General features: G+C 38.7%; 1 protein-coding gene across 1 annotated transcript in view; it reads right to left on the reverse strand.

Moving 5' to 3' along the window:
- Positions 1–641: 641 nt before the first annotated feature.
- Positions 642–25520, reverse strand: part of Rab3c (RAB3C, member RAS oncogene family) — a 266114-nt gene continuing 241235 nt past the window's right edge. Inside the window, exon 5 of the mRNA XM_027938147.2 lies at positions 642–849. Within this exon, the coding sequence (XP_027793948.1) occupies positions 662–849 (188 nt within the window). The 3' untranslated portion in view covers positions 642–661. The remainder of the gene's footprint in view (positions 850–25520) is intronic.

Below are 25520 nucleotides of genomic sequence, written 5' to 3' on the forward strand. Positions count from 1 at the left end.
ATATGTAAATTGATATAACTGTTTAAATCTGGTTCCAGTCAGGTTAATAGTAATGGCTTAGTAATGGCCTTAAAAACAATATTTCAATTTACTTATAGTCAATGGCCTCCTCAATTATGAATGAAAAATAGATACATTGTTTCTAGTGAAGTTGACCTGTGACATTGTCCCTAAAGAGTAACATTTTCACTTGATTTTCAGTTAAGAGGAAAGCAAATTAAATCTCCTGCCATCTCGCCCTGCTCACACATACACATTCAAGCAACTCCTTATTCATCATCTCTACAAGTGAGTAGCATAGTTTGAATCCATGGCACAAAAGTCAGATGTAACAAAATGGTAGTCTGAAGTCCCAGCAGTAGCTTAACTGAGAAGAAATTTGAAAAAACAAAAAGAAATGAAACTTGAAGACAAGTAAATAACAAGTCACATGCAGGTACCAGATGTTTATAGATGAATAGTCCTTACAAATTTAAGATCACATATTTGCCACATATTAACACAATAAATCTCCCAAGATTTGAATGCATGAACGGGCCATTGACATCAAAGACTTCCTTCAAATAATTATTAGGCAGTATAAGTGAAGGCTAATAGACCATTTATGAATGCTGTTTCTTGGCAACCGGAGCCCCCTGGAGCTGCCTGTGTGCGAGGGGCACTAACAGCCACAGTTAGGCTGCGGTGGAGGAGGGGTTTCCTTGAGTCTTGTGTTCTGCTTTGCGGCAGTGATGGCTGGATCGGTCTCCAAACTCTCTGACATTTTGTCACAGATGATATCCACGAGGCGCTCAAATGTTTGCTTGACATTAATGTTATCCTTGGCACTTGTTTCAAAAAACTCAAACCCTGGAGGAAACACACAGGAACACAGCTTGGTCATTTACATTTCTGAAATTAAATGGGATTCGATTATGATTCTGAATTGTGAAAAAGTGATGGTGGGGCAATAGTGGGTGTGGGTTTGATCTGGGTAAGAGATGACAAGTGGACATGAGCATCATTTCAGCCAAACTACCATCCTGCTACCCAAAGACCATGAATAAAAGAGTTATGATATAGAATTGGAGTATTTTATTTTTCCCCACTGATACATTCATGTTACCAGCATAGCTGAATAGACTTTAAGAAGTATTCTTTTCCAAGAGTTAGTAATGGCATCATTAAGAATCCTATACACTGAGTCTGTCTTGGCTATCTCTTCCTTACAACCCTGGCCCACATGTGGCCGCCTCCAACCTTTTCTAAAACAGGCATTATTTGGCATTTCCTTTTTCCCATATCCACATTCTACCAAAGATATTCATTTTTATTTTTAATCAGCCTGAGGTTTAGAAAATATCTTGTGCATATTCTGTTGGGAAAGTGACTGCCAAGTTCTAACATAATTCAGATCTAACTTTTTCCACGCCTGCCCTGCTGCTCTCCAGTGATGGGGTGGGTGGCTTCCAGGAAATGCCCAGTATCTACTAGGACACAAGGTGGCACTAAAGAGTCATAGGATTTACCTTAAGCTTGCTTCAATCTCCTTTAGGAAAATTTTGTATAGCTAGCCCAACAGTGCTCCAGGGCTTTGTACACAGCGTCACATCTATCTACTGGGTAGTGGTGTTTTCAGTTATCTATCAGTAGAATGTTTTTAAACCAATCACTTGGAAAGGACACTTGATAAATTTCAAATTAGTAGTCAAAATTGCATGAAGGTACAAAAACGCAAAGACAGCTTCACTCTTTGACATGTCACTGTACCTGGGTAGAAACAGCCTTAGTATGCTGCTTTAAACAGTCTTATCACTCTATTGTTTGCATTCATGTTCCACTGGCGGAGCTTGCCAGTCAGTTGCCATGACAACTTCCCCACTAGGCCAGACAGAGATTGCTCTCGTCCATTCAGGGGATGTTGATTTAGGATGTATTGGGCTGAACACAGAAAGGCTTTCTAATCCATTCTGAATTTTACACCCTATAAATCCTCTGGTTACATCTGGCCCTATCTCAGAGGAGCCACATGGATTCCAAATGATTAAATCAGGTGATTTCATTCCAGCTCTTGGGACTAAAGGGAGAAAGAACAGACTGACACTTTGCATCTGTGTCAAAATCTCTCAGATAACCCAGAAATATTTATTTTATTAACTAGCATAGAGCATGACAGAAAAATAAAACAATTTACATGAGTTAAAATTTCTAATTTAATTATGATAATATTTGATTAGGTGACTAAAATGAGCTTGAATTTCACTAGTTACTCTATTGTTAAAATACAAATGAATATTTGGCAGGATTTGGGCTGAAAAAATAAGAATAGAACCAGGTTCTATAAAATAGAAGTGGATATATCAAATTGTCTTTGGCTTCTCTCTTTCATTTTGTCTCTTTGGTAAATGATTACGCAGTTCTATTATGTTATGCACTTCTTTATCTGTGGATATGGCTGACTGGTATCAACCGAGGTCTCTTAGCTAATGTTCGTACAATTGGGCTAGAACATTCACCTTTCAACAATGGCGCCTAGATTTGGGGGAGGGCAAGTATGGATCTAAGCAATATCTTTGTTGCTTAGGTATCAGAACTATTTGCATCCTTCTTGTCATTTTCCCAGTACTAATAAAAGGATGCTTCATGTCACAAGATATGAAGAATCCACTGAAGTAGCCAAGATTTCTGGATGAGACTTTGGAGAAAATAATTTTAGAATTTGGTAAAGTTCTCATTTACAGGTTCAATTCTATTATCACTTCTGCCAATACTTCTTTTACTTATTAGCATGTTTGGAAGTTATTAAACATGAAAGGTGTTGTAAAAGGTTTAGCTGTTATAAAAAGTGGTTCACACAGCTTTTGCCAAATGAAACTCCTTTAACTTAGGCATTGAGGCCCTCATGATGCCGGTGTTCACTTGAGGTCATTAAAATGATTCTTGATCACAAAATCTTAAATGTCCTCAGCTTCTCTGCCTTAACTTGGGGCCCCAAGAACACATGGCTACTCAGGACAGAGTGTCCAAGGAAGAGAATGACACACATTTCCCCAGTATGACTGAGCAGGAGATGGTAACAAGTCTTGATTATCAGCCCACACATTTTGATACTCCCAATACCAACACTTCCTCGCTTTGAGACTATGAGCAAGTCACATTTCTGATCTCTACTTGTTTTATTAATGACACTTGCCTTACCTATATTACAGGGATATTATGAGGCTAAAATAAGAAAATGTGAGCTCAAGTTCCAAGCAAACTGAAACAATAACAACAATGGTAATAATGAAACAACATTGATTGAGTGACCACTGCCTTGTAGATACTATCCAAAGCACTTATTTCCTCCAATTTACTGATAAGGAAATGGAGGAAAAAAAAATGGCTAGGCAATTTGTTAAAACCTTTCCTAGCTCAGCTAGAAAGCGGCAGAGCTGAATTGTGAAGGATTAACTCCCACTTCTCCAGATGCCTTCCATAAGTCAGCTACTATTTGGTTCCATTTAAATTTTAAGTTCCACGTTAATTAATAATTCCAAAGTAGATTATAAATTTTCACCAATTTAAACAATTAGAACATGATTAAATAGATTTAACACTGTCAGTGCACCAAATGAAACAATCTTTCTTAATCATTTAAAAGGTTCTCTGTATCTTGTACTACTTAAGATGATCTATCAAGCTAGTCATTATGACAGCTGTCTCTCTTCAGAAGTACAGAATTATAGTTATAAAAGTTTCTTGAAATTAGAGTGTTTCTCACTGACCAATAGCATAAGTTGTTCATATAATGAAATATTAAAAACATATCAGCATTAAACTTACAATCAATATTCATCATTTAGTTGTTTAGATTCAGAGTTTACCATGCAGTTCACAATTCTTTTCACAGGTGAATCAGAGTCTTCTTTTAGTCACTTATGTGGGAGGCCATTCACTCCAGCCTTTCTTCTTCAACTAATTTGTTGGATTTCATGGATATTATCTCTTCCAGTCAGTATCTCAGTATTTCAAGTTCAACAATAGTAACAGAAGCTTTCTAGGAGCTTCTCAGAAATCTTTATCCTCCATTCGTAAATACTAATGTTAGTGGCAAGCTAGCACAACATTCAATGATGCTTCAGAAACAGAGGCTTGTAACACTCTGAAGATTACTTCCAATTTACAGGGTTGGGAAGTATGGTTCAGCAAGATCAAATAAGTAGCCCAAGGTCACATAGCCAGCTGGCTGTCAGTCCGACAAAGATCTCCTGGTAAATAGGTTACTGATTTAGCTTCCAGCCTTGGACACCTGTCCCTGACTACATCATCTGCTAGTAATAATTTCAGCACACATATGTCTTCATCAAATCATCAGTGAACACTTTCATTCAGCTCAATCATGGAAACTCTGATCATCCTTTCTTGCTCCTCCTGTATCATAACCTTCCTAATTTCTCTCTGGAAGAGATGACATTGATTCTGAGTTGGATGAGCATTGCCCTGTGGCCTGGCATATCTCTGCTTTCGGCTTCCTTATGCCTGTTCCTAAAACGATGGTTCCTGCACTTTCCAAAAGTCATTACAGGCACAGTGGGATACTATAGATGACCTCTTTTGCTTTAGGTCTTCTTGGTGTTAGGCAGACTGAAGCTTGCAAAGATTTTGTTTGGAAAAATGTGTGAGCTATGCAAAGGAAGAAGCACAAAGTCAATTTGTGTCTTAACTTTTTATGTGTGTGTGTGTGTGTGTGTGTGTTGCTGGAGATCAAACTCAGGGGCTCATGCATGCCCAGAAAGTACTGTACCACTGAGTCACATCTCCAGCCCTGTGCCCACTTTTGATGTGCAAGTCATTGAAGGAAACAGCAGAGAGAAGGTGTGAACCAGATTTCACTCAGAGGCCCAAGTGGTGTGATCCTATGCCTTGACTTCCTAGGGTTGGAGCCACACCCTGTGTTAGAAACACCTAAAATGGAATCAAGGTTATGGGTACAGGTCTTCAGATGATGCATAAGTCTGCTTAGGTTTCTTACACACACATAAAAAAGTTAAGATTCACTCTCCTCTGTGAACCCATTCTCATAGCAGCACGACTGGTAATAGCCAAAAGGTAGAACCAACCTATGAATGGATAAATAGAAGTGTCATCTGACACAATGAAATATAATTTCACCTTCAAAGGACAGAACTTTTGACATATACTATGATATAAATGAATCTTAAGAACACTACAGTAAGTGAAATAAGTTAATCACAGAAAGTTCCACTTACAGGAGGTATGTTGAGTAGTTAAACTCACAGAGACAGAAAGTTGAGTCCCCAAGAGACTGGGGGCAGGGTAAATGGGGTGCTGTTTAACAGATCCAAAGTTTCAGTTTGCAACATGAAGAGTTCTGGCTGTACCACAATGTGAATGTACTCAATGCTCTTGAACTGTACACTTAAAATGATTAAGAAGGTATGTTTTATGTTATATATATATATCTCTATATATCTATATCTATATATATATCTATATCTATCTATATCTATCTATCTATCTATCTATCTATATCTATATCTATATATATATATATATAGAATATATATATATAGAATATATATATATATATATATATATATATATATATATATATATATATATATTCTACCACAATTTTTAAAAAAAGATTCACTATCCACATACACTGCTGGAGGAAACTTTAAAATTATAAAGCTTCTTTTGTTTCTCATATGATTAAACAAGTAATTGACCCAGCAACTCCACAGTTACACACTCAAGACGAATGAACACACATGTCCACATAAAATCTCATACACAAATGTTTATATCAGCATTAGTCACAATAGGAAAAAAGTAGAAACTGTCTATATGGATAAATAAAATGTGGCATATCTATATAATGGAATATTCTTCCACCATAACAAGTAGTGGAGTACTGATACTGTGGCTGAGCTTTGGAGAGGGTATACTTTATGCTGGAACAAGCCAGCATAATGGACAACATGTTATACAACTCCTTTGACATGCAATGTCTACTATAGGTAAATCTGTAGACAGGAACTAGATTAGTGGTTGTCAATTGAATGTGGTAGGGAGTGAATGCTAATGGGTATGGGGTTTCTTTCTGGAGTGATGAAAATATTCCAAAATTGATTGTGATGAATGTTGCAAAGCACTGAGACTATCTTAAAATCATTGAATTGTACACTTTAAATAGGTGAATTCTATGGTATATGAATTATATTTCAATAAAGCTTATATATTTCTTAAGAAAAGAATTGCTACCTTAAGTGAATGAGAATTTATAGTGTCCTTGGAGATTCCTTAGAATCTCCACAACATTGGAGAAACCATTCCAGTGACAGATAGAATCCTTCATTAGAAAACATCTTCCTGCCCTAATACAAACCCTTCCTGCAAGTGTTTAAGTCGGATCCTTTTGTTCTGACCTCGGTGGAGACTGAAAAGCAACTGCTTTTCTGGAAGGGAATTCTAGTACATGCTAGTGAACATGAAGAGCACAAATGCCATGCCTTCTGGTTGGTGGCACTGGCCTGGCTTACTGGCATTGTCCTCTATGCTTTGCTGAATGTCCCTTGAGCAAAAGAAGCTTTGGAGAAGTCTGGCACCTTTTCAGACTGATAACCCACAGGGCATTCAGGCCAAAAGCATGCTGCTCACTGAGGTGGCAGGTTCCAGGCTGTCACTCTGGCACTTGAAGAGTACTGAAATATTACAGCATTCCACAGAGTCCTTTCCACTTGTGACTGCACTGAATTAACAATAATAATCACATTTCTAACATTGAACATTTAACCAGCCCCTTCAGCCTCTTTCTCTAGTGCATTCATTAAAACAATCTTAGAGGTGACACATAACTCATTCCCACACATCAATAGCTACCCCATGTTGTTTTCATAAACTATTCTGTAGAATTGTTTTTTGTTGTTGTTTTCTTTTCTTTTTTTCTTTTTTTTTTTTTGCTTCAGGAAACTCCTAAATACCAGTTGGAATTCACTTTGAAAGAAAAATCACAATTGCTGTTTTTATTTTCTGGAAAATTGCTACTAAAACAATAGTTCAGTGAATCATTTTAATTTCTAATTAGAAACCTATGATCTGTTCTTAAGTTTCTATTCCCAAACTCCCAAATAAGATCTTCTATTTCCAGATTCTAGTTGCAGTTCCAAAGTCTTATCCTCCCTTTCCTACAGAATCGGATGAACCAAAGCTACAAAGAAAGGTCATTTGGCTGCCTGGTGAGTGACAGTTGGGCCAAAAGTAAGGATTGCTGAGCAGCAGGACAAACTGCCATATTAAGCTTGTCCTGTGCTGGACCCCAGCCTGGAGTAGACTTTATGAGGAGTGGGTAAGACTTTTGCCCTATTTTCCTGAGGAAGGGCCAAAGAAAGCTGGCTGAAATTGGAGAGAAGCAAGAATGAGAGCTCAGCCAAAGGCTAGTGTTGCTTAAAACAAACAAACAAACAAACAAAAAAACGTCAAGGATTTCAGTCCCTCATTCCTTGTCTTTAGTTAGGCAGGACTAAATGGTAGGAGTCTGAAACCATGCAATGGCCATTCTATGGCTTTGAATAATCCTGGCCAATGTAGCCACCCTTCCCCCTCTTCAGTCGAGCTCATCCCTCCTCCTCTGGTGGTTGGACTCAACACAAGCCCTATTACAGCTCTGCCCATGTGAGTCTCCTTGTGAAGCACACCCCTCATCCTCTTCTCCTTCCCAATCAAAGTTGGTCCCCCAAAAGGAGTCTGCTGTGTGTTACACCTGGCTGCGACCAGACTGTTGAAAATTGAATCTTGGGCCAACTTTAAAAAAAAAAAAAATCAGAATTTCTTCCCATAAATATATATTCAGATTCTGAAGTATCTTTAAACCTTGGAATATTCAGTCCTATGAATTTGTGAGGGCATGCCTTCCATGTATACTGGTACATCTCAAAATGTCATCATTTTCTCTGCAGCTGACCACAGTCCTTGTCACACCCAATCGTCTCTGACATGAAATCCACATGCCGATTGTCAGTGCTCTTTCCATTTACACTTAGGTTTCTCGGTGACCACATCTCTATTAACAGTGGGAAAATGGAAGCTTCACAGGAAAGGGCTTTGTGTTTCAAAGGAAAGGAGAAATCATTCCACTTCTTTTGTGAAAATGTTCTTCTATGTATTTAATCTGCAAATTGTGTTTGAATTTTATACTTGGCTGCTTTACTTGTTTAATTGTTTACATTACCCGCCTGCCCCCTGTAGCTATTTGAGATTGAAGCCTTCCAGATCTGAGTTTTCTTTCTGCTAGAAGGTCTTGCCTTATGACTATAGCCCACAGGGGATCAGCTACAAACTAATGAGATCTCATTGTGATATCCAAGGCATCATGATATCCAGGGCATTACTTGCTCTTACAGTTCTTTTCTACCATGTATTTGGAGCTTAATTTCTGTTCTGTATTAGGTGTAAAACACAAACTCAAAACCCATTCTGTGGCCTTTAGCATGCTCACAACATTGCACAGCCACTACCACTAATTCCAGAAGTCCTCATCAGGCCAGAAAGAAAATCGACACATTAAACAATTGCCACCCCCCATACAAGGGGTATTTTGTTCCCCAGCTAGATTGTGCATTTCAAGTGGGGTTCTTCGTATCCCTCAAAATACTTTACACAGTGCCATGAGCAGCTGACCAGCATATGTTGTCTAATTAAAGGATTGATGACTATTAATTGTCCGGGAAAAGCTGATTGGGTGGGAATGGAGACCCAGAAGGAAAGGGAATCACTTTTTTGCTTTGTTTTTGGTCATGAAGTGACTAAAACTGTGAGCAATTTTGTCAGATACATTATTTCTAGATGGAGTTTACCAAGCATGGAATTCTACAGAATATGATTTTGTTTTTGCCTGGTGGGAAATTTATAATAAAAAAAAAAAAACAAATTAAACTAGCTCTAGTCACCCATGAAGAAATATGCATTTCTGAAAAATCTGAAGAAATGCAGGGATGTTAGTTACATTTGGACATGTGAACTAACAACTCTTAAAGTGCTGAGAAGTCAAGGTTCTGTCAGATTGGTTTTAATATAGAGATAAGAATCATTTATAATTGGTAGAGTGACTATGTGAAAATGGTGCTAAGCATTTTTTGAAAAGGGTTTGTTTTCTTAAATCAGATAAATAGTAACCTTTGTAACTTCTTAGAATTTCAGTAGGCTTTCATTAAGACAAAGAGACATTTTTCAGGGCAGCCTATTTATAAATTGTCAAGAAAAACATCAAAAAAATTTTTTGTGTGGGATTTGCAGTTTACTATAACATTTATATGCATTATTAATTAGCAGGTTATCTTTGCTGTGAGGTATACATATGAAATAAAGCAAATAGTGTAATATATTTTCAAGTGTGTAGGCCCCTAATTAATAAGATTTCATCGTAATAATCAAGGATGTGGAATCTTAAATTCAACTGACATTTATTGAGTAGGTAGTACCTGCAGGGCTATATTAGGCAATTTGCTTTCATTTCCTACTTCTGGGACTAGCTCCAGGAAGTGAATACCTTTATAATATTCTTTTTACAGATGGGAAAAGTGGTTGAGTCACATGTGGCAATGAGGACAAGAACTCCAGTCGGAATCTATAGCCTGCACTCCTAACTTCTGTACCTGCCTAATGTCTACCTTCAAATATTCTGGCAGTTCGCCCTTCAATTATGGAATAATAACTGTTAGCATCATAAAAAGTGTGTGGTGAGTCTTATCCATCCAGAATAATATGTTTTCATATTATTATGAAATGTTTTCATATTATTATACTTACCAATTCCTAAAATCAGAAAATTTATCTCAAAGTCTACATCTAGCTCCTCTCAAAGGTAACACAGCCCAGCCCTCCCATCCATTGCAGATGCAGAAAGCAATGTGCTGCCTTGCCCTGATGACGTTCCTTCATATGAGAATGAACTCTGGAAATCGTGGTTAAGTCATCTCTTCTCTTGATAAAGCTTGTGTTTAGAAAAGGAACTTTCTTTTCAGAAGCAACTGGTTTGTTCATGACCTCTCAAAGCAGAGGATAAGATGATGATGAATCTGTCTTCAGACCTTTTTTTAAGAATGGCCACTTCCTTGTCAAAAAAAGGCAATCCAGGTGCATGCCAGTTAGTGTAAGTTAAAGACAAAAGAGAGAGACAGAAAAGGATGCTAGGCTAGATTTAATAATCTATTCTGATGACTTTCATGGGTTAAATAACATAGTTCATAAGAGGAGAGGGATGAGGTGCCTTCAGAAACAAGCAGTGTGTATCTTTGTTATCTAGTCTCCAGATAGGGACCAGAAAAAGTCACCTGCTGGGAGCAAAGTTATTAAGTAAACGCTACAAAGTACATGTGATTAGGCATCTGCAGAAGTAAACTTAGCCCAAGATAAGACTAACAGATGATATTTTGGTGAGAATGGGGCATTTTCAAAAATCCATAGAGGAACTAGGTTTTATCTAAAATTTTCAACATATAGGGCAAGAGCTTTCTTTTAGGTGTGACTTAGTGAATTTTAAAATTTTAGAGGTGAGTTTATCAGAAGAGAATGGAGATGATTTGCTTGGAATGAAGGTATGGAAATCCAAGGATGGAGAGTACACTACAGGGGTGTGGTCCAGGGAGAGGAGGGGTGTCTGTACTGAGTTGGTGAGTGTGCACATTTGTCTTTCCACTCCATAGAAGCAGGGTCCTCACTCAGTGGCATTATCTTAATCGCTCAGGCCTGGCACATAGTAAACACTCAATAGAATAGGGAATACGCTGGGTGCAATGGCACATGGATGTAATCCCAGTGGCTCTGGAGGCTGAGGCAAGAGGACCATGCGTTCAAAACCAGTCTTAGCAATGGCAAGGCACTAAGCAACTCAGTGAGACCCTGACTCTAAATCAAATACAAAATAGGGCTGGGGATATGGCTCAGTGTCCAAGTGCCCCTGAATTCAATCTGCAATACCACCCCCCCCCCAAAAAAAAAAGAAGAGCATTGTTGAGAGCCACAGCCGAAGGGGCCCCAGCAAACTTCCAGCTGCCAGCAATCCAGCTGCCGGCTGATGATTGGCTCACAGCGGCCCCAGCAACATCTAGCTGATTGGCTCCTCGGCCCCAGCAACATCTAGCTGATTGGCTCCTCTGCGGTGATGCTCATTGGACTGTTTCCCTGCCCTTTCAGACCACGGAGCTGCTCATTGGGGGACTTTTTGGATCTGCCCACGTGACCCAGCCAATCGGCCTCAAGAGCAGGAGGATTGTGGGAGGTGGAAAGAAGCTTGTGGGGGGAGAGACAGGCTTGTGGAAAGCCGGTGGTGGCAGTTGAGGCTCTGAGGATTTTTCCTGAGAGGCTGTTTTGTTTGGCGTGTTTGGTTCTAAAAATAAAGTTAGTTTCTTTTGACAAGTGGCTTCTGATTGTGCCCAGCCAGACTGCGGCATTTGGTGGCTCGCACGGGGAGCGACTGAGGGTAAGTGAAACTGCTCGCCCCTGAGGGCAGGGCGAGAGGATGCGTAGCCATTTTAAGATTCTTCTTTTGTTATTTTGTTTCACTTTTGTTTTAAGTTGCCTGTCCCTGGAGATGTGTAAGATGGAAGAAAAACCGCTCACATCTGAGGAACAGATAGGGAGAAAGGACGGATGGACATTTCAGGAGGCTATTATAATGATTTTGTGTTGTTTCAATTTTGTTTCACTCTGTTTCAGTTTTGTTAGGCGTCATCTTGTTGGGTTGTATTATAGTAGAAATACGGGATCAGAAATTAGTAAAAAACAAACTGAAAGAGTGTTAAGTAAATTGTTAGAGGAAGGAGGCATCCCAGTAAAATCAATAGCAGTCAGGGCATACGTTGATACAATACAAAAATGTAGCCCATGGCTTTTTAAGGAGGAGTTGTTAAATATATCACAATGGAACCATCATGGTGAAGATTTAAAAAGAATAGAAAAGAAAAGCCCAGGGACTCTGCCAGTTGGCACATTGCCATTGTGGACGTTCATATCTTGTTTGCTTAGTCCAAAGCCTTCAGTTCAGACAATGGTAGAGGAAGGAGAAGACATATTGATTCAAGTAAAAGAGAAGGTCTCTCAAGTTAGTCAGACAGAGGAAAAGATTCAAGTAAAAGAGAAGGCCTCTCAAGCTAGTCAGACAGAGAAAGAAAGTGTAAAACAGAAAAAGCCATCAGGGGGAAAGTTAAAACAGGAGACTGCTACTAACACCTTTCTATCACCAGAGGACGTAAGTGTCCAACTAACAAGGCCACCTCCATATGCTGGGAGGTCCCCAACCCCGGCAGTTGATAGTTGGGATCCTGAGACAAGATCTCAAATATTAACATGCCCTGTATTTGAGGCAGGAGGGCAGCGATTTTTACCAAGTTTTAAATTTCAAAACAGTGAAGCAGCTAAAAGAGGCTGTAACAACCTATGGTCCTCAAGCACCCTTCACTGTAAGCATGGTCGAATCCATTAACAACTTGAACATGACGCCAGCAGATTGGGCTAATATGTGTAAAGCTGTGCTAAATGGAGGACAATACCTGTTATGGAAGATTGCCAATGAGGAATTTTGCAAGGAGACGGCTAGGCAAAATGCAGCAGCTGGTTATCCTCAGAGAAATCTAGATATGTTGTTAGGAAAGGGACCTTATGAGGATCAGCAGCAACAAATTGCATATGATCCTGGCGTATACGCACAAATTGCTGCAGATGCAATTAAGGCATGGAAGACTTTACAAGGACATGGAGGTTTACAAGGTCAATTATCTAAGGTAATACAAGGAGCTAATGACCTTATGCTGAATTTGTAGATAGGCTTATTCAAACAGCTACCAGAGTTTTTGGGAATACAGAACAAGCAATGCCATTACTAAAACACCTGGCTTATGAGCAAGCGAATCGTTGGTGCAGAGATATCATTAGACCATGGAAACATGAAGATTTAAACACATATATTAAATTATGTAGAGACATTAATGAACAAGAGCAAGTCGTGGCAGCTGCAGTAAAACAGGCTTTAGATGCCAGAGACATTAATGAACAAGGGCAAATTGTGGCAGCTGCAGTAAAACAGGCTTTAGATGCCAGGCCAAGAACATGCTACAATTGTGAACAAACAGGACATTTTAAAAGGAATTGCCCCATTGGAGGAGGGTTTAACAAAACTAGGTATCAAAGGAGTAGAATACCAGGTATTTGCCCACGATGCCGTAGAGGGAGACATTGGGCTAATGAATGCCGTTCTCAAACCACCATAGAGGGTACTCCATTATCAAAAAACGAACAAGGACCAGGTGTTTATCCACGATATCGTGGAGAAAGGCATTGGGCTCCATTGCCAAAAAATGGACAGGGGGGCCCAATGCTCCGGGGCCCAAAACCACAAATATACGGAGCACTGGAGGAACCCAGCAACCCCATCAGGGTAGTGCCCAGGACACATTGTCCATCAGATCCCTCATCAGACAAACCAGAGGGAGCGCAGGGTTGGACATCTGCGCCTCCGCCAGAGCAGTACTAACTCCAGAGATGGGAGTTCAAATCATTCCCACAGGGGTGAAAGGACCTCTTCCCAAAGGAACAGTAGGCTTATTATTGGGACGCAGCTCTTCTACTCTAAAAGGACTTATGATAAGTCCTGGGGTAATTGATCCCGATTATGAAGGTGAAATAAAAATTATAGCCAGTTCTCCAAAGGGTATATCAGTAATTTCACCAGGAGATAGAATAGCACAGTTACTAATAATACCCAGCCTACATGATAAATTTTCCAGTCGTACTGTAGAAAGAGGTTCCAAGGGATTAGGCTCCACAGGTGTAGATTGGGCTATGCTTTCTTTAAATTTAGATTCTCGCCCCATGCTAAAACTAAATATTCAAGGACATGAATTTAATGGGCTACTGGATACAGGTGCAGACCTTAGCATCATCTCTCGTCAAGAATGGCCAAAACATTGGCCATTACAACAAGCCACTCAAACGCTTCGAGGCCTAGGAGTGGCGACTAATCCCCATAGAAGTGCAATGGTATTAGATTGGAAGGATCCTGAAGGATGTGAAGGACCTATACAGCCATATGTATTGGATCATCTTCCCGTAAATTTATGGGGACGAGATGTCCTAGATCAATTAGGTTTGACATTAACAAATAACATCAACCAAAATGCACCCACTATTATGACTAGACAAGGTTTTAGGAAAGGAAAAAGATTAGAAAAACAAGAACAAGGTATAGCAGCACCAATACAAATAGATCAGGGAACAGAAAGACATGGGTTGGATTTTCAGAAAGGGCCACTGAGACAATAAAAATTACTTGGAAATCAGAAAGACCAGTATGGGTTCCTCGGTGGCCCCTGACTAAAGAAAAGATACAAGCAGCCCATGACCTGGTCAAACAACAATTAGTGGAAGGACATATACAACCTTCTGTATCTCCCCATAATACTCCCATTTTTGTCATCAAAAAGAAATCTGGTAAATGGAGATTATTGCAAGATTTAAGAGCCATTAATAATGAGATGGTTATTATGGGACCTGCTCAATCAGGGATTCCTCAGTTGTCTGCTTTGCCAAAAACCTGGTATGTTTTAGTTATAGATATTAAAGATTGTTTTTTTTCAATTCCAATTCATCCTGAGGATAGTCCACGTTTTGCATTTACTATCCCTGCACTGAATCATGAAGGTCCTGATCAGAGATATGAATGGAAAGTACTCCCTCAAGGGATGGCTAACAGCCCAACTATGTGTCAAATTTATGTTAACAAAGCAATCCAGCCACTTAGAAATCAAAATCCTGAACTACAAATATTTCACTATATGGATGATGTATTATTAGCACACAAAGATAAAAACACATTGCTAGAATGTTATGCCACACTTACAAACTTATTAAAAAATTATAATCTAGAGATAGCAATAGATAAAGTACAATTAAATTTTCCAATTAATTATTTAGGAGTTCTATTATCCTCAACCATGGTCCGTCCACCAAAAATTCAAATACGAGTAGATCAACTCAAATCACTTAATGACTTTCAAAAGTTATTAGGAGACATAAATTGGATAAGGCCTTATTTAGGTATACCAACAGGAGAGTTGGGACCTTTATTTGATATCCTAAAAGGTCCATCAGATCCAAATTCACCCCGAATGTTAACGCCTGAAGCAAGAAAGGCATTAAAAATCATTGAAACATATATGGAAAATATGCATTTGGATAGAATTGATATAAGTTTGCCTTTATTATTTATTGTACTACCAACAAAAAATATTCCTACAGGAGTATTTTGGCAAGAAGGTCCATTATTATGGATACATTTATCTTATTCTCCTAACACTATTCTTACTAGGTATCCTGAGGCTGTAGGACAATTAATACTCAAAGGAATAAAAGCAGCAAAGGGAGTGTTTGGAATTTCTCCCAATAAAATTATTACTCCATATACTATGAATCAAATTGATGAGTTAGCTAATGAGTTAAATACTTGGGCAATAATCATGTGCAAATCTAATGTTTCATTTGATAACCACTTACCATCTAATCCTTTATTGTCTTTTTGGTCATTGCATCCTGTAATTTTTCCAAAAATGACAAGAAAAACACCTATCATGAATGCTCCAAATATATTCACTGATGGGTCAAATAATGGTACAGCAGCAGTAGTTACCCCTGATCAAACTTTTACATTTTTAGTACCCAAACAATCAGCTCAAAAGGTAGAGCTTAATGCAGTTTTACAAGCTTTTGTGATGTTTAAAGATTCTGTATTTAATTTATTTTCTGATAGTCAGTATGTAGTTAATGCTATAGTATCTCTTGAAGATGCTGGTAGGATTTCCCCTTCTTCTACTGTTTTCTCTTTGCTTTCCACTATACAAAGTCTAATCTGGGACAGAAAAGATCCATTCTTTATAGGACATATCAGGGCACATACAGGATTGCCTGGAGCCCTTAGTTTGGGCAATGATTTAGCAGATAAAACTACACATGACATACATATTTTCTCTACACTAGAAGAAGCTATAAATTTTCATAAAAAGTTCCATGTCAATGCTAATACTTTACAAAAGCGTTTTAAAATAACTAAGGAACAAGCTAGACAAATAATAAAACAATGTCAAAATTGTGTGACCTTTTTACCACAAGTTAATCTTGGAGTCAATCCTAGAGGATTGATACCTAACCATATTTGGCAGATGGACGTCACACACTTGCCAGAATTTGGAAAATTAAAATATTTGCATGTTACAGTTGATACTTCTTCTGGATTTTTGATGGGCTCCCTTCATGCCGGAGAAAAAACTAAAGATGTTATAGCTCACTGCTTACAAAATTTTGCCACTGTGGGTGTTCCAAAACAGTTAAAAACAGATAATGCCCCTGGTTATACTTCTACCTCTTTTAAACAATTTTGCTCAACATTTGGCATTACTCATATAACAGGAATCCCATACAATCCACAGGGACAAGGCATAGTTGAAAGAGCTCATCAAACTATTAAAATGTACTTATTAAAGCAAAAAGAAGGAATTGGGAAGGGGTATATATTCCCCAAAGATAAACTTAAAATAACCCTTTTTACTCTAAACTTTTTAAATTTGGATTCATCAGGACTTAGTGCTGCGGAAAGGCATATGTGTCCAAAAAATGTGCATAAGCCCAAGGTACTTTGGAAGGATATTCTAACAGGACAATGGAAAGGTCCTGACCCAGTAATTGTCTGGAGTCGGGGGTCTGTTTGTGTGTTTCCACAGGGAGAACAGCAGCCGATTTGGATTCCAGAGAGATTAACCAAGGTCCTGACCCAGTGATTGTCTGGAGTCGGGGGTCTGTTTATGTGTTTCCACAGGGAGAACAGCAGCCGATTTGGATTCCAGAAAGATTAACTAAAGCAATTTCTACAGACCAAAAAGAAGATGATTTGGCTCAAATCCATAACAACTGATATCCAAAACTCCAGTTTGGCTATTCTTACATCTGCAACAGAACCAGGATGCTTTTTTCAATATCTATTTTATTATTGCCCTTTGCCATATCATGAAGTTCTATTTTGTTTTTTGAGCTCATACAGACCTAGGTTAATGTTTTGCTGATCAGTTCTATTTTTTGACTATAGAGTTTTTAAACATTGCAATGGAGATTTCACCTGTAAAAAGTTATAAGGCCTTTACTATAATGTTATGTGTTGTATGTATTATATTATGTGTGCACACTTGTGTTTTGTGTTATATGTTTGAATGTACGTATGTCCATATATCATATATGATGAGCGCTCATGATAATATGGATCCAAATATTTTTTTTTTCACGTGATTTATATGGTTTAATTTAAATTGGGTAAACAACTGTTGAGGATTGTTTTAATATGTAAACAAAAAAGAAGGTTAACAGATCTGTTTGTTTACTTTCACCTTTCCTTTTCATTATATTTAATAATTCTCTTAAAGATAATGTAAATTGTTAAGAAAATTGTTTTCTTTTAGTGCCTTCTGTAATGTTACATAATTTTTTCTTTAGTCATTATTGCCAGAATTCCTATCTTCATCCCAGTGCTGGTGAAGTCAAAGATAAAACCAATCTACAGCTTCTACAATAGCCATCACTGAACTGCTTGCAGAACTTGCCTGGACACATTGTGAGCTCACCTGTATGCATTGTGAACTATCTGTTGGTGCAGCGACTTGTGGTAGTGTTGGGGTATTTTTGCTGATGATGTCACCGGTGGTACAATTTTTCAAAGGAGCCCTCAATTGGCTTAATGTCATGGCATTTTGCATCCTCCTCTACTAGTGATGGTCTAAAATTTGGGGGCCAACAGAGGTGAGGCAAAGAACCTCACCCCCCCACTGGTGCAAAGGCCTATCCACAAGTATAGCTGTATGCTGGACCGGTAGTCAGTGACGGGTATGATCCAATTGCAGTGGTACCAACCTAAGACAGGAGGCTGACGCCTAGAGGTCAGTTCATCCGATGACGGGTAAGGACCATATGTTGAATTGGACTGCCTAACAGACACGGTCCCTAAGCCACATGCTTGTTGTTTAAACAGAGAGGGGGAGATGTTGAGAGCCACAGCCGAAGGGGCCCCAGCAAACTTCCAGCTGCCAGCAATCCAGCTGCCGGCTGATGATTGGCTCACAGCGGCCCCAGCAACATCTAGCTGATTGGCTCCTCGGCCCCAGCAACATCTAGCTGATTGGCTCCTCTGCGGTGATGCTCATTGGACTGTTTCCCTGCCCTTTCAGACCACGGAGCTGCTCATTGGGGGACTTTTTGGATCTGCCCACGTGACCCAGCCAATCGGCCTCAAGAGCAGGAGGATTGTGGGAGGTGGAAAGAAGCTTGTGGGGGGAGAGACAGGCTTGTGGAAAGCCGGTGGTGGCAGTTGAGGCTCTGAGGATTTTTCCTGAGAGGCTGTTTTGTTTGGCGTGTTTGGTTCTAAAAATAAAGTTAGTTTCTTTTGACAAGTGGCTTCTGATTGTGCCCAGCCAGACTGCGGCAGAGCATAGGGAATAAATATATGAACATCATTTGGATCCTTTTTCTGATATCTAGAAACACTGAGATCTTCATGAAAATTAAGAGTGGTTTTTGCTTGTTTGTTTGTTTTGTGGTACAGGGGAATGAACCCGGGGCCTTGTACATGTGAGCAAGCACTCTACCAACTGAGCTATATCCCTAGTCCCAAGAGTGTTTTTTTTTTCTTTTGATAAAAAGATCCTGATTATCTGACAGGACCATGAATGGTCCCCAATTTAACCATGTTTTGATTTTTTTTTTTACTTTATGGATGGTGCTTTCACTTTCAGTACAGTATTCAATAAATCACATGAACTATTCAAATCTAAGAATAGGCTTTGTATTAGAAGATTTTGCCCAACTGTAGGCTAAGGTAAGTGTTCTGAGCATGTTTAAGGTAGGCCAGCCTAAGCTATGGTGTCTATTGGCTAAGCTTATGAAATGCATCTTCAATTTAGAATTTTTTCAACATAGAATACATTTACTTTGACATAATTCCATGGTAAATCAAGAAGCATCTATTATACCAACTCTGGCAAATAATAACAGGCATTTTAAATTTGAATTCAGTCTCTTGTGAGTTTGGTGAGTGTGATTTGTTCTCCACTGTTCCTAGCACTAATAATTTTACCCCAAGAGAAATAAACAGCATTGACTAGTGTATAAAGCTGATGGACAGACCTGGACCTCAGTCAACTGTATCCACCAAATGTACATTTCCCAGTCTGGCATGAGCAAATAGTTCTTGATTTGAGCTCTCTCAATTCCCAACCCTTAGGAGATTAAATTCTATGTAGAAGATGCAGCTCTTATCTCTTATATCTGACTTGAATTTTTGGTAAAAGTGATATTAGCACTTTTGTGTTGTTTTAAAACAATCAGATAAAAAAGGAAAACAGGGCCTGGGGGTATAGCTTAGTGGTACAGCACTTGCCTAGAACACATGAAGCTCTGGGCTCAATCCTTAGCACTAGCACTACAAAAAAAAAAAAAAAAAAAAAAAAAAGGAAAAAATATACCCCCAAATTGGATTCAGCAGTTCACATGGGTCTCAATTATACAGAACTGAATTCATTTGACAAAGCAATAACTCAATGAATTAAGGGCAAAAGAACTACAGAGGCATTTCTCAAAAGAAAAAATGCAAATGGCCAACAAATATATGAAAACATTTTTGATGTGCATAGCAATCAGAGAAATGCAAATAAAAACTACATTATTTCATCTCACTCCAGTTAGAATGGTAATCATCAAGAATATAAGAAATAAATGGTGGTAAGGATGTGAGGAAAAAGGTACACTCCTACATTGTTGTTGGGACTGAAAATCAGCACAATTACTTTGGAAAGCAGTATGGAGATTCCTCAGAATACAACAGTCACTAGTATGGCAATATGTAAAAACGTGGATGTGTAACCGATGTGATTCTGCAATCTGTATACGGGGTAAAAATGGGAGTTCATAACCCACTTGAATCAAATGTATGAAATATGATATGTCAAGAGCTTTGTAATGTTTTGAACAACCAATAATAATAATAAAAAAAAGCTAGAAATGGAACCATCATATGACTGAACTTTCTTACTCCTTGATACTTATCCAAAAGAACTAAAATCAGCATATGATGGCAATATAGGAACATCAATGTTTATAGCAGCACAATTCACAGTAGCCAAATTTTGGAACCAGCCCAGGTGCCCATCAATAGATGAATGGAAAAAGAAAGTATATTTATATAATGAAGTTTTATTTAGCCATAAATAAGAATGAAATGGCATTTGCTGGCAAATGGATGGGACTAAAGAATATTGTGCTAAGTAAGCCAGGCTCAGAAAATCAAGGATCAAATATTTTATCTTAAATGTGAAAGCTATAGCAAAATAAGGGGATAGAGTGGGAAGGAGATGGGACAGGAAAAGGGAAGAACTGTGGAATAAAATTGAACAAATTATGCTATGTACATATATAAATACGACACAGTTAATTTCACACTTATGTACATTGACTAAAAAATAGATAAAAAGAAGCAAGACAAGTAAAGTATAGAAAGGGGAACAAGGGGAAGAAGGAGAGGGAAAGAGGAAGCATTGGGTATGAAATGGAGCAAATTCCATGCATGTATGATTATATCAAAATGAACCTCACCATTATGTGTAACTCTAATGCACTAATAAAAACATTAAAAGACATATTGAGAAACGGATCTGGAAGTTTCTGACTAGGAAGAGGGCACAGCTTGCAAGACAAGGAGCAAGAGCAGAGTTCTAAGCCAAATTCAAGTAAGAGAATCAGGGATGGATAATTTTGTGAGATGGGGCAGGGTATGTGAGTTTGGTTAGAGGATAAGCAGCTTAGATCCACAAAGGGTAAGAGATTAATGGAATCTGGGGAGCTCCTGGGTAAGAAGACGTTGCACATTGGTGGTCCTTAAATCAGCTGGACTCAGGAGAACGGAGATGCCCCTGATGTCAAATGTTCGTAGAGAGCTGAATTAGGAAGAAGCAGTATAGGAAGGACTACATACTTCGATGAAATTGGGTAAAGAAAGCAATGAGAAAAATATGGATTTGCTAGGTCTTGTGAGTTGACCCACTGGAGAACCCTGAGTTTAAAAAAGAAGTTTGGTGTACCATTCCAGTGATGCATGGCTGAGTCTCCATGGGCTAGGAGGCCAAACACTTCTCATTCAAATTGAGTCCCTTTGGAAACTGAAAGGGGATATAATTATTTCACACTGGGAAATAAGCATAAACTGGTGCTGTCCTGAGCAATCTCAGTTGGGTGGTCACTTTATTCATAAGGAGCAGACACTTTCTGAGGAATGCATTTTAGCTGACAGTAAAGAAAATAGAGAGCCATCAGGTTATAAAATACAGATCAAGAGTTAGTAGGACTTGGGGAGATCAAGGGAGATGAGGACCAGGAGGAAGTGGGAGCCCCTTCTCTTCCTAACCCGCTGTGTAATCACACCTAAACAAATGAAGTACATTAAAATGTGGCTTTGGTTTATTTTCTCTCTCCTGGGAATACTTAGCCCCACAGAACATGAGCCAGGAGAAAAATGGTAGGTTAGCTGTGCTGCTCCGCTGACGGCTGTGTGCAGCCAGGTACTTAGAATATTTAAATAGCATGGCTGTGCCTCCCTGCTGAATCCAGAAGTTGGCAATGCCCATTCTTTCATAAACACTGCAATTAGGATTTAAATAAATCTTTAGAAACTGCTGAAGAATCGAGTCAGTGAAAATTTAGAGCAGGTGGTTTGAGTTTTAAAAATAGGCTTCAGGGCAATGCTATCCTCATTCAAATTGCTGACTCCTCAAACTGGCTTCCTTACAGAATTGCTTTTGCTGGGGCAAGAGGAAAACAAATAAAAAAAAAATTGAAGAGAAAAAAAAAAACATTATCCTTTATTAAACTCCAGTAGCTGCAGGCAGTGTTGTGGGTCTGAGCTTAAGAGGAAGCTTGAAAAGGGGCAAGGTGGGAGCACATCCACCATGAGAGCCATTTGTGCTCCTCTGGCTTCAGTGTCCCAGCTAACTAAATGGCCCTTGACAACTCACACTCTATTGATAGGCTGAAGCCCATGGAACAAGATTAGTATAAAAATGTGTGTACTGCCAAATCATTAAATCCGCGGCAGTCTTTTGCTTAAGCGGTTAACAATGCAGACATAGATAGCTTTGCTAGCCATGTTTTCATGATTTGCTTTACTTGTTCAAAAAAAAAAGGACTTAAAGGAGGCAGATTTTAAAGACCTAATTTAATTTCATAGAAAAGAAATTTAAAAGTGACTATTTGCACTATGTAATATACAAAGTCCTCTCTTTGCTAAGAACTTCCATGCTCCATTGTCCCCCTACCCTTTGTGAATTAAAGCTCATCAAAGCACTTAAACAATAATTCACTATCATCTTTAAAAGTATGGATTTCAGGATTCAAGTGCTTAGATTTAAGGTTAACTCTGTGCACTTGTTTTCTAGATCTTGTCTGATTTGTCCTTGTGGATGTCCTTCAAATATCTCCATCTTCCTGACTTTGTACCCTGTGCATTTTCTGGGTGTCTTCTCTTCTGCATTTGAACATGTTGATTTTACTCCCCAATTGTCCTCCATGATGATTTCAATCAATTCCTCAGGCCGGACACCTGGGGTCATCTTTTATACCTCCATCTCCTCAGCCTCCAGAATCTAGATCTTAATCAAATGTTATTAGTTCTACTACCTAAATAGTGTAAAAACCTCTCTCATTTATATTCTCACTGCTTCTACTTAGTTCAGGGGTATGATCCTCGACTGCAACACCATCAATTCAGCCATGGTGATATCTTAAATCTGTTTTTCAGCTCTGATTTCTCACTAATAGAATTACCTGAGGAGCTTCAAACACTCGTGTTTGTGCCACACCATCAGAGATTTTGATTTACCTGTTGTTTGTTGGGAGCAGGGGTGGGGGTGGGGGTGGGAGAGAAGGGTATAGGAAAGAGTCCTTGCATGATTTTTTAAAGTGCTCCACGAAAGTTTTAATGTATTACCAAATTTGAGAACCCCTGGTTGGGCCTCACTGTGTCACACGTGTATGCATTTGTCTCACGTTTGCCCCTAGGCTTCCTGTGATTCACCTCTAATACATCCTTTAACCAGTGGGCTCCAAACATTTTTGTACATCCTTACAGTTTTTAAAAAATAGATTCAGCACTGCTCTAATATATGAATACTTATTTTATAAAATATAAATAATTTAACATAGGACTAATTAAAACATACCAATAACCGGGAAAAAAATTAAGATACTAATAATATTTTCTTTCTGTACTCTGCTGTTAAATGCCCTAATTCTGGGAATGCTTCATGTTAAAAGGCCAAAAATGAAATTAAATCTTAACACTTCACTGTTTAAATTTGATGCTGGGTCCTCAGCATGTGTAAAACAAAGTTCAACTTCTTCAGTCCTGCAAACAAGGCTCCCCATAATATGTCAACTTTTCTGGGCTTTGATCTCTTCATAGTTCCGTTTCCTTTGCTTATAGGGACCATCACCTGTATATCCATCCATCAAAATCCTATGCATTCTTCAAGACCTGGCTCAGTGGGGCCTTCCTCAGAGCCTCAAGACAGAGAGATAAATGTCCTTTAGCTCCTGTAACATGAGTCTGTACTATCGTAGCACTACATACAGACTTTTTAGAAGTCCTTGTTTATGTGTCCCTCACTACATTAGAATCTTCTCGGTGAGCAGGACTTTGGTCTTATTTTCCTCTTACTCTCAGTGCCTAGTCAATAGTTCATGCTTTATAATATTACATGAAAGAATGAATGGATGAGTGAATAAGTGAGCAAATGAATAAAATACTGCAATGTATTCCTGAATTCTGTTTTAAAGCATCTGCCTGCTGCCTCCATAAACAACCAAACAAATAAACTCCTCGCAGGTTGTGGAAACCAAGAACAGAGTTTAAATAGGCTTACTAGCTACAGATGAGCACTCCTTCCTAGCCCACTGAAGTTTGGGAAGAGAGTTTTGGCTCATTTATTTTATCTCTATGGAATTTTATACAATTTCAAATGGACTTTTCTAAATTCTCATTGGGCACGATGCCTTGTTATAAAATCTTAAATTTCTTTTCTTATCCTCAAAGGCCTTCTTAAAATATGTGTACCCATTAGTCACATGGGGATCAGACTAGAAAGCTGGATGATTAGCATTACGCTGTCATATAAGTCCAGCTCCTGAGCCAATACAGCTTCCTTCTGCTGACTGTTGGGCTAATGTGCCTCTTGATTTTTTCCCCATAGATCAGTGGTTCTCAATGATGTCTACATACTGAAGTAACAGAGAGTTCTACTTATTTATTTATTTTTAGAATACTGATGTGTAGGTACCATCCCAAAGATTCTAAGTTAATTGTCTTGGGAGGCAGTTTGGGTGCTGATATTCTTAAAAATGTTTGGGATCATTAAAATGTTCAGCCAAGGTCAAGAACCTTTCTTCTAGAGTCACTCTTCCTTCTAGATTTGTTTTTCTACTTGTGACTTTTTTTTTGCTTGATCCAAGTTTTCTGAGACATAAGTGAGGTCTCCATGTTCCAAGACCAAATACCTATGACTCCTACATCTTTGCTGATTTCAACTGTAGAACAGTCTGGTGTGGCTCTCAATATAACAACAACAACAATAACAACAACAGCAACAACAAAGGAGTTTCCAGTTTCTTAATTGGGAAAATTCCAGAAAGCTGGGCACATTTCGAAAAGAGAAAGCATGCATTTGAGTAATGCTGCATTTAAGAGAATTTACCCTTGAGAACAATTTTATTTTAATCTTTCATTGGATCATGAAAATCACTGGGAGATTAAAGAGCACATGAACATAATTTAGATAGGTTTACCATATAAACCTAACTTCCTTCTAGACTCTTAACGTAGAAAACTAAATCTAATTAAGACTAATTCTGTTCCTCAAGGTTGTGACAGGGTTATGGCACATGAAGTGGAGCTTAGCAAGTGGAGCTTTATACCTGAAGTGTAAAGCTTACTACTGTCATTTTCCATGCTGGAAATGTATAATCTGCTTGAATGGATCAGACAACACAGATCCGAAAATTCAGGGTTCCTATGACCATGTGGTTTCACACTGCAGTCACTGGCCTTCTCTCTCTCTCTCATCCCAGGCTTGGCAATGAGAAAAGGGTGGTGTATGCTAAAAGATTCATAGAAACAAATTTGAGAATCCCAGGCTCAGAGCTCCCCAATCAAGCACGTGGGGTCACTCAGGTTCATCAGCAATCAGAATCATGGTTACTAAAATCAGGTGGATTTTCCTGTCTGGGTTTTAATGATGATTCTTTCACTTCAGTGGGCTTTGCTGCAAGACTGGGACCAGGACATACAAGACAACAATAGTCCCAAACTCTTATCCCTGATGGAACAGAAAAATCCCCCCAAATCTGAATTCTCTCTAGGATCTGCCTCCCATGATTTCTCTAAATGCTTTTGAAAGCCATTACAT

Source organism: Marmota flaviventris, chromosome 5 (assembly GCF_047511675.1).
Source record: "Marmota flaviventris isolate mMarFla1 chromosome 5, mMarFla1.hap1, whole genome shotgun sequence".
Lineage (NCBI taxonomy): Eukaryota > Metazoa > Chordata > Mammalia > Rodentia > Sciuridae > Marmota > Marmota flaviventris.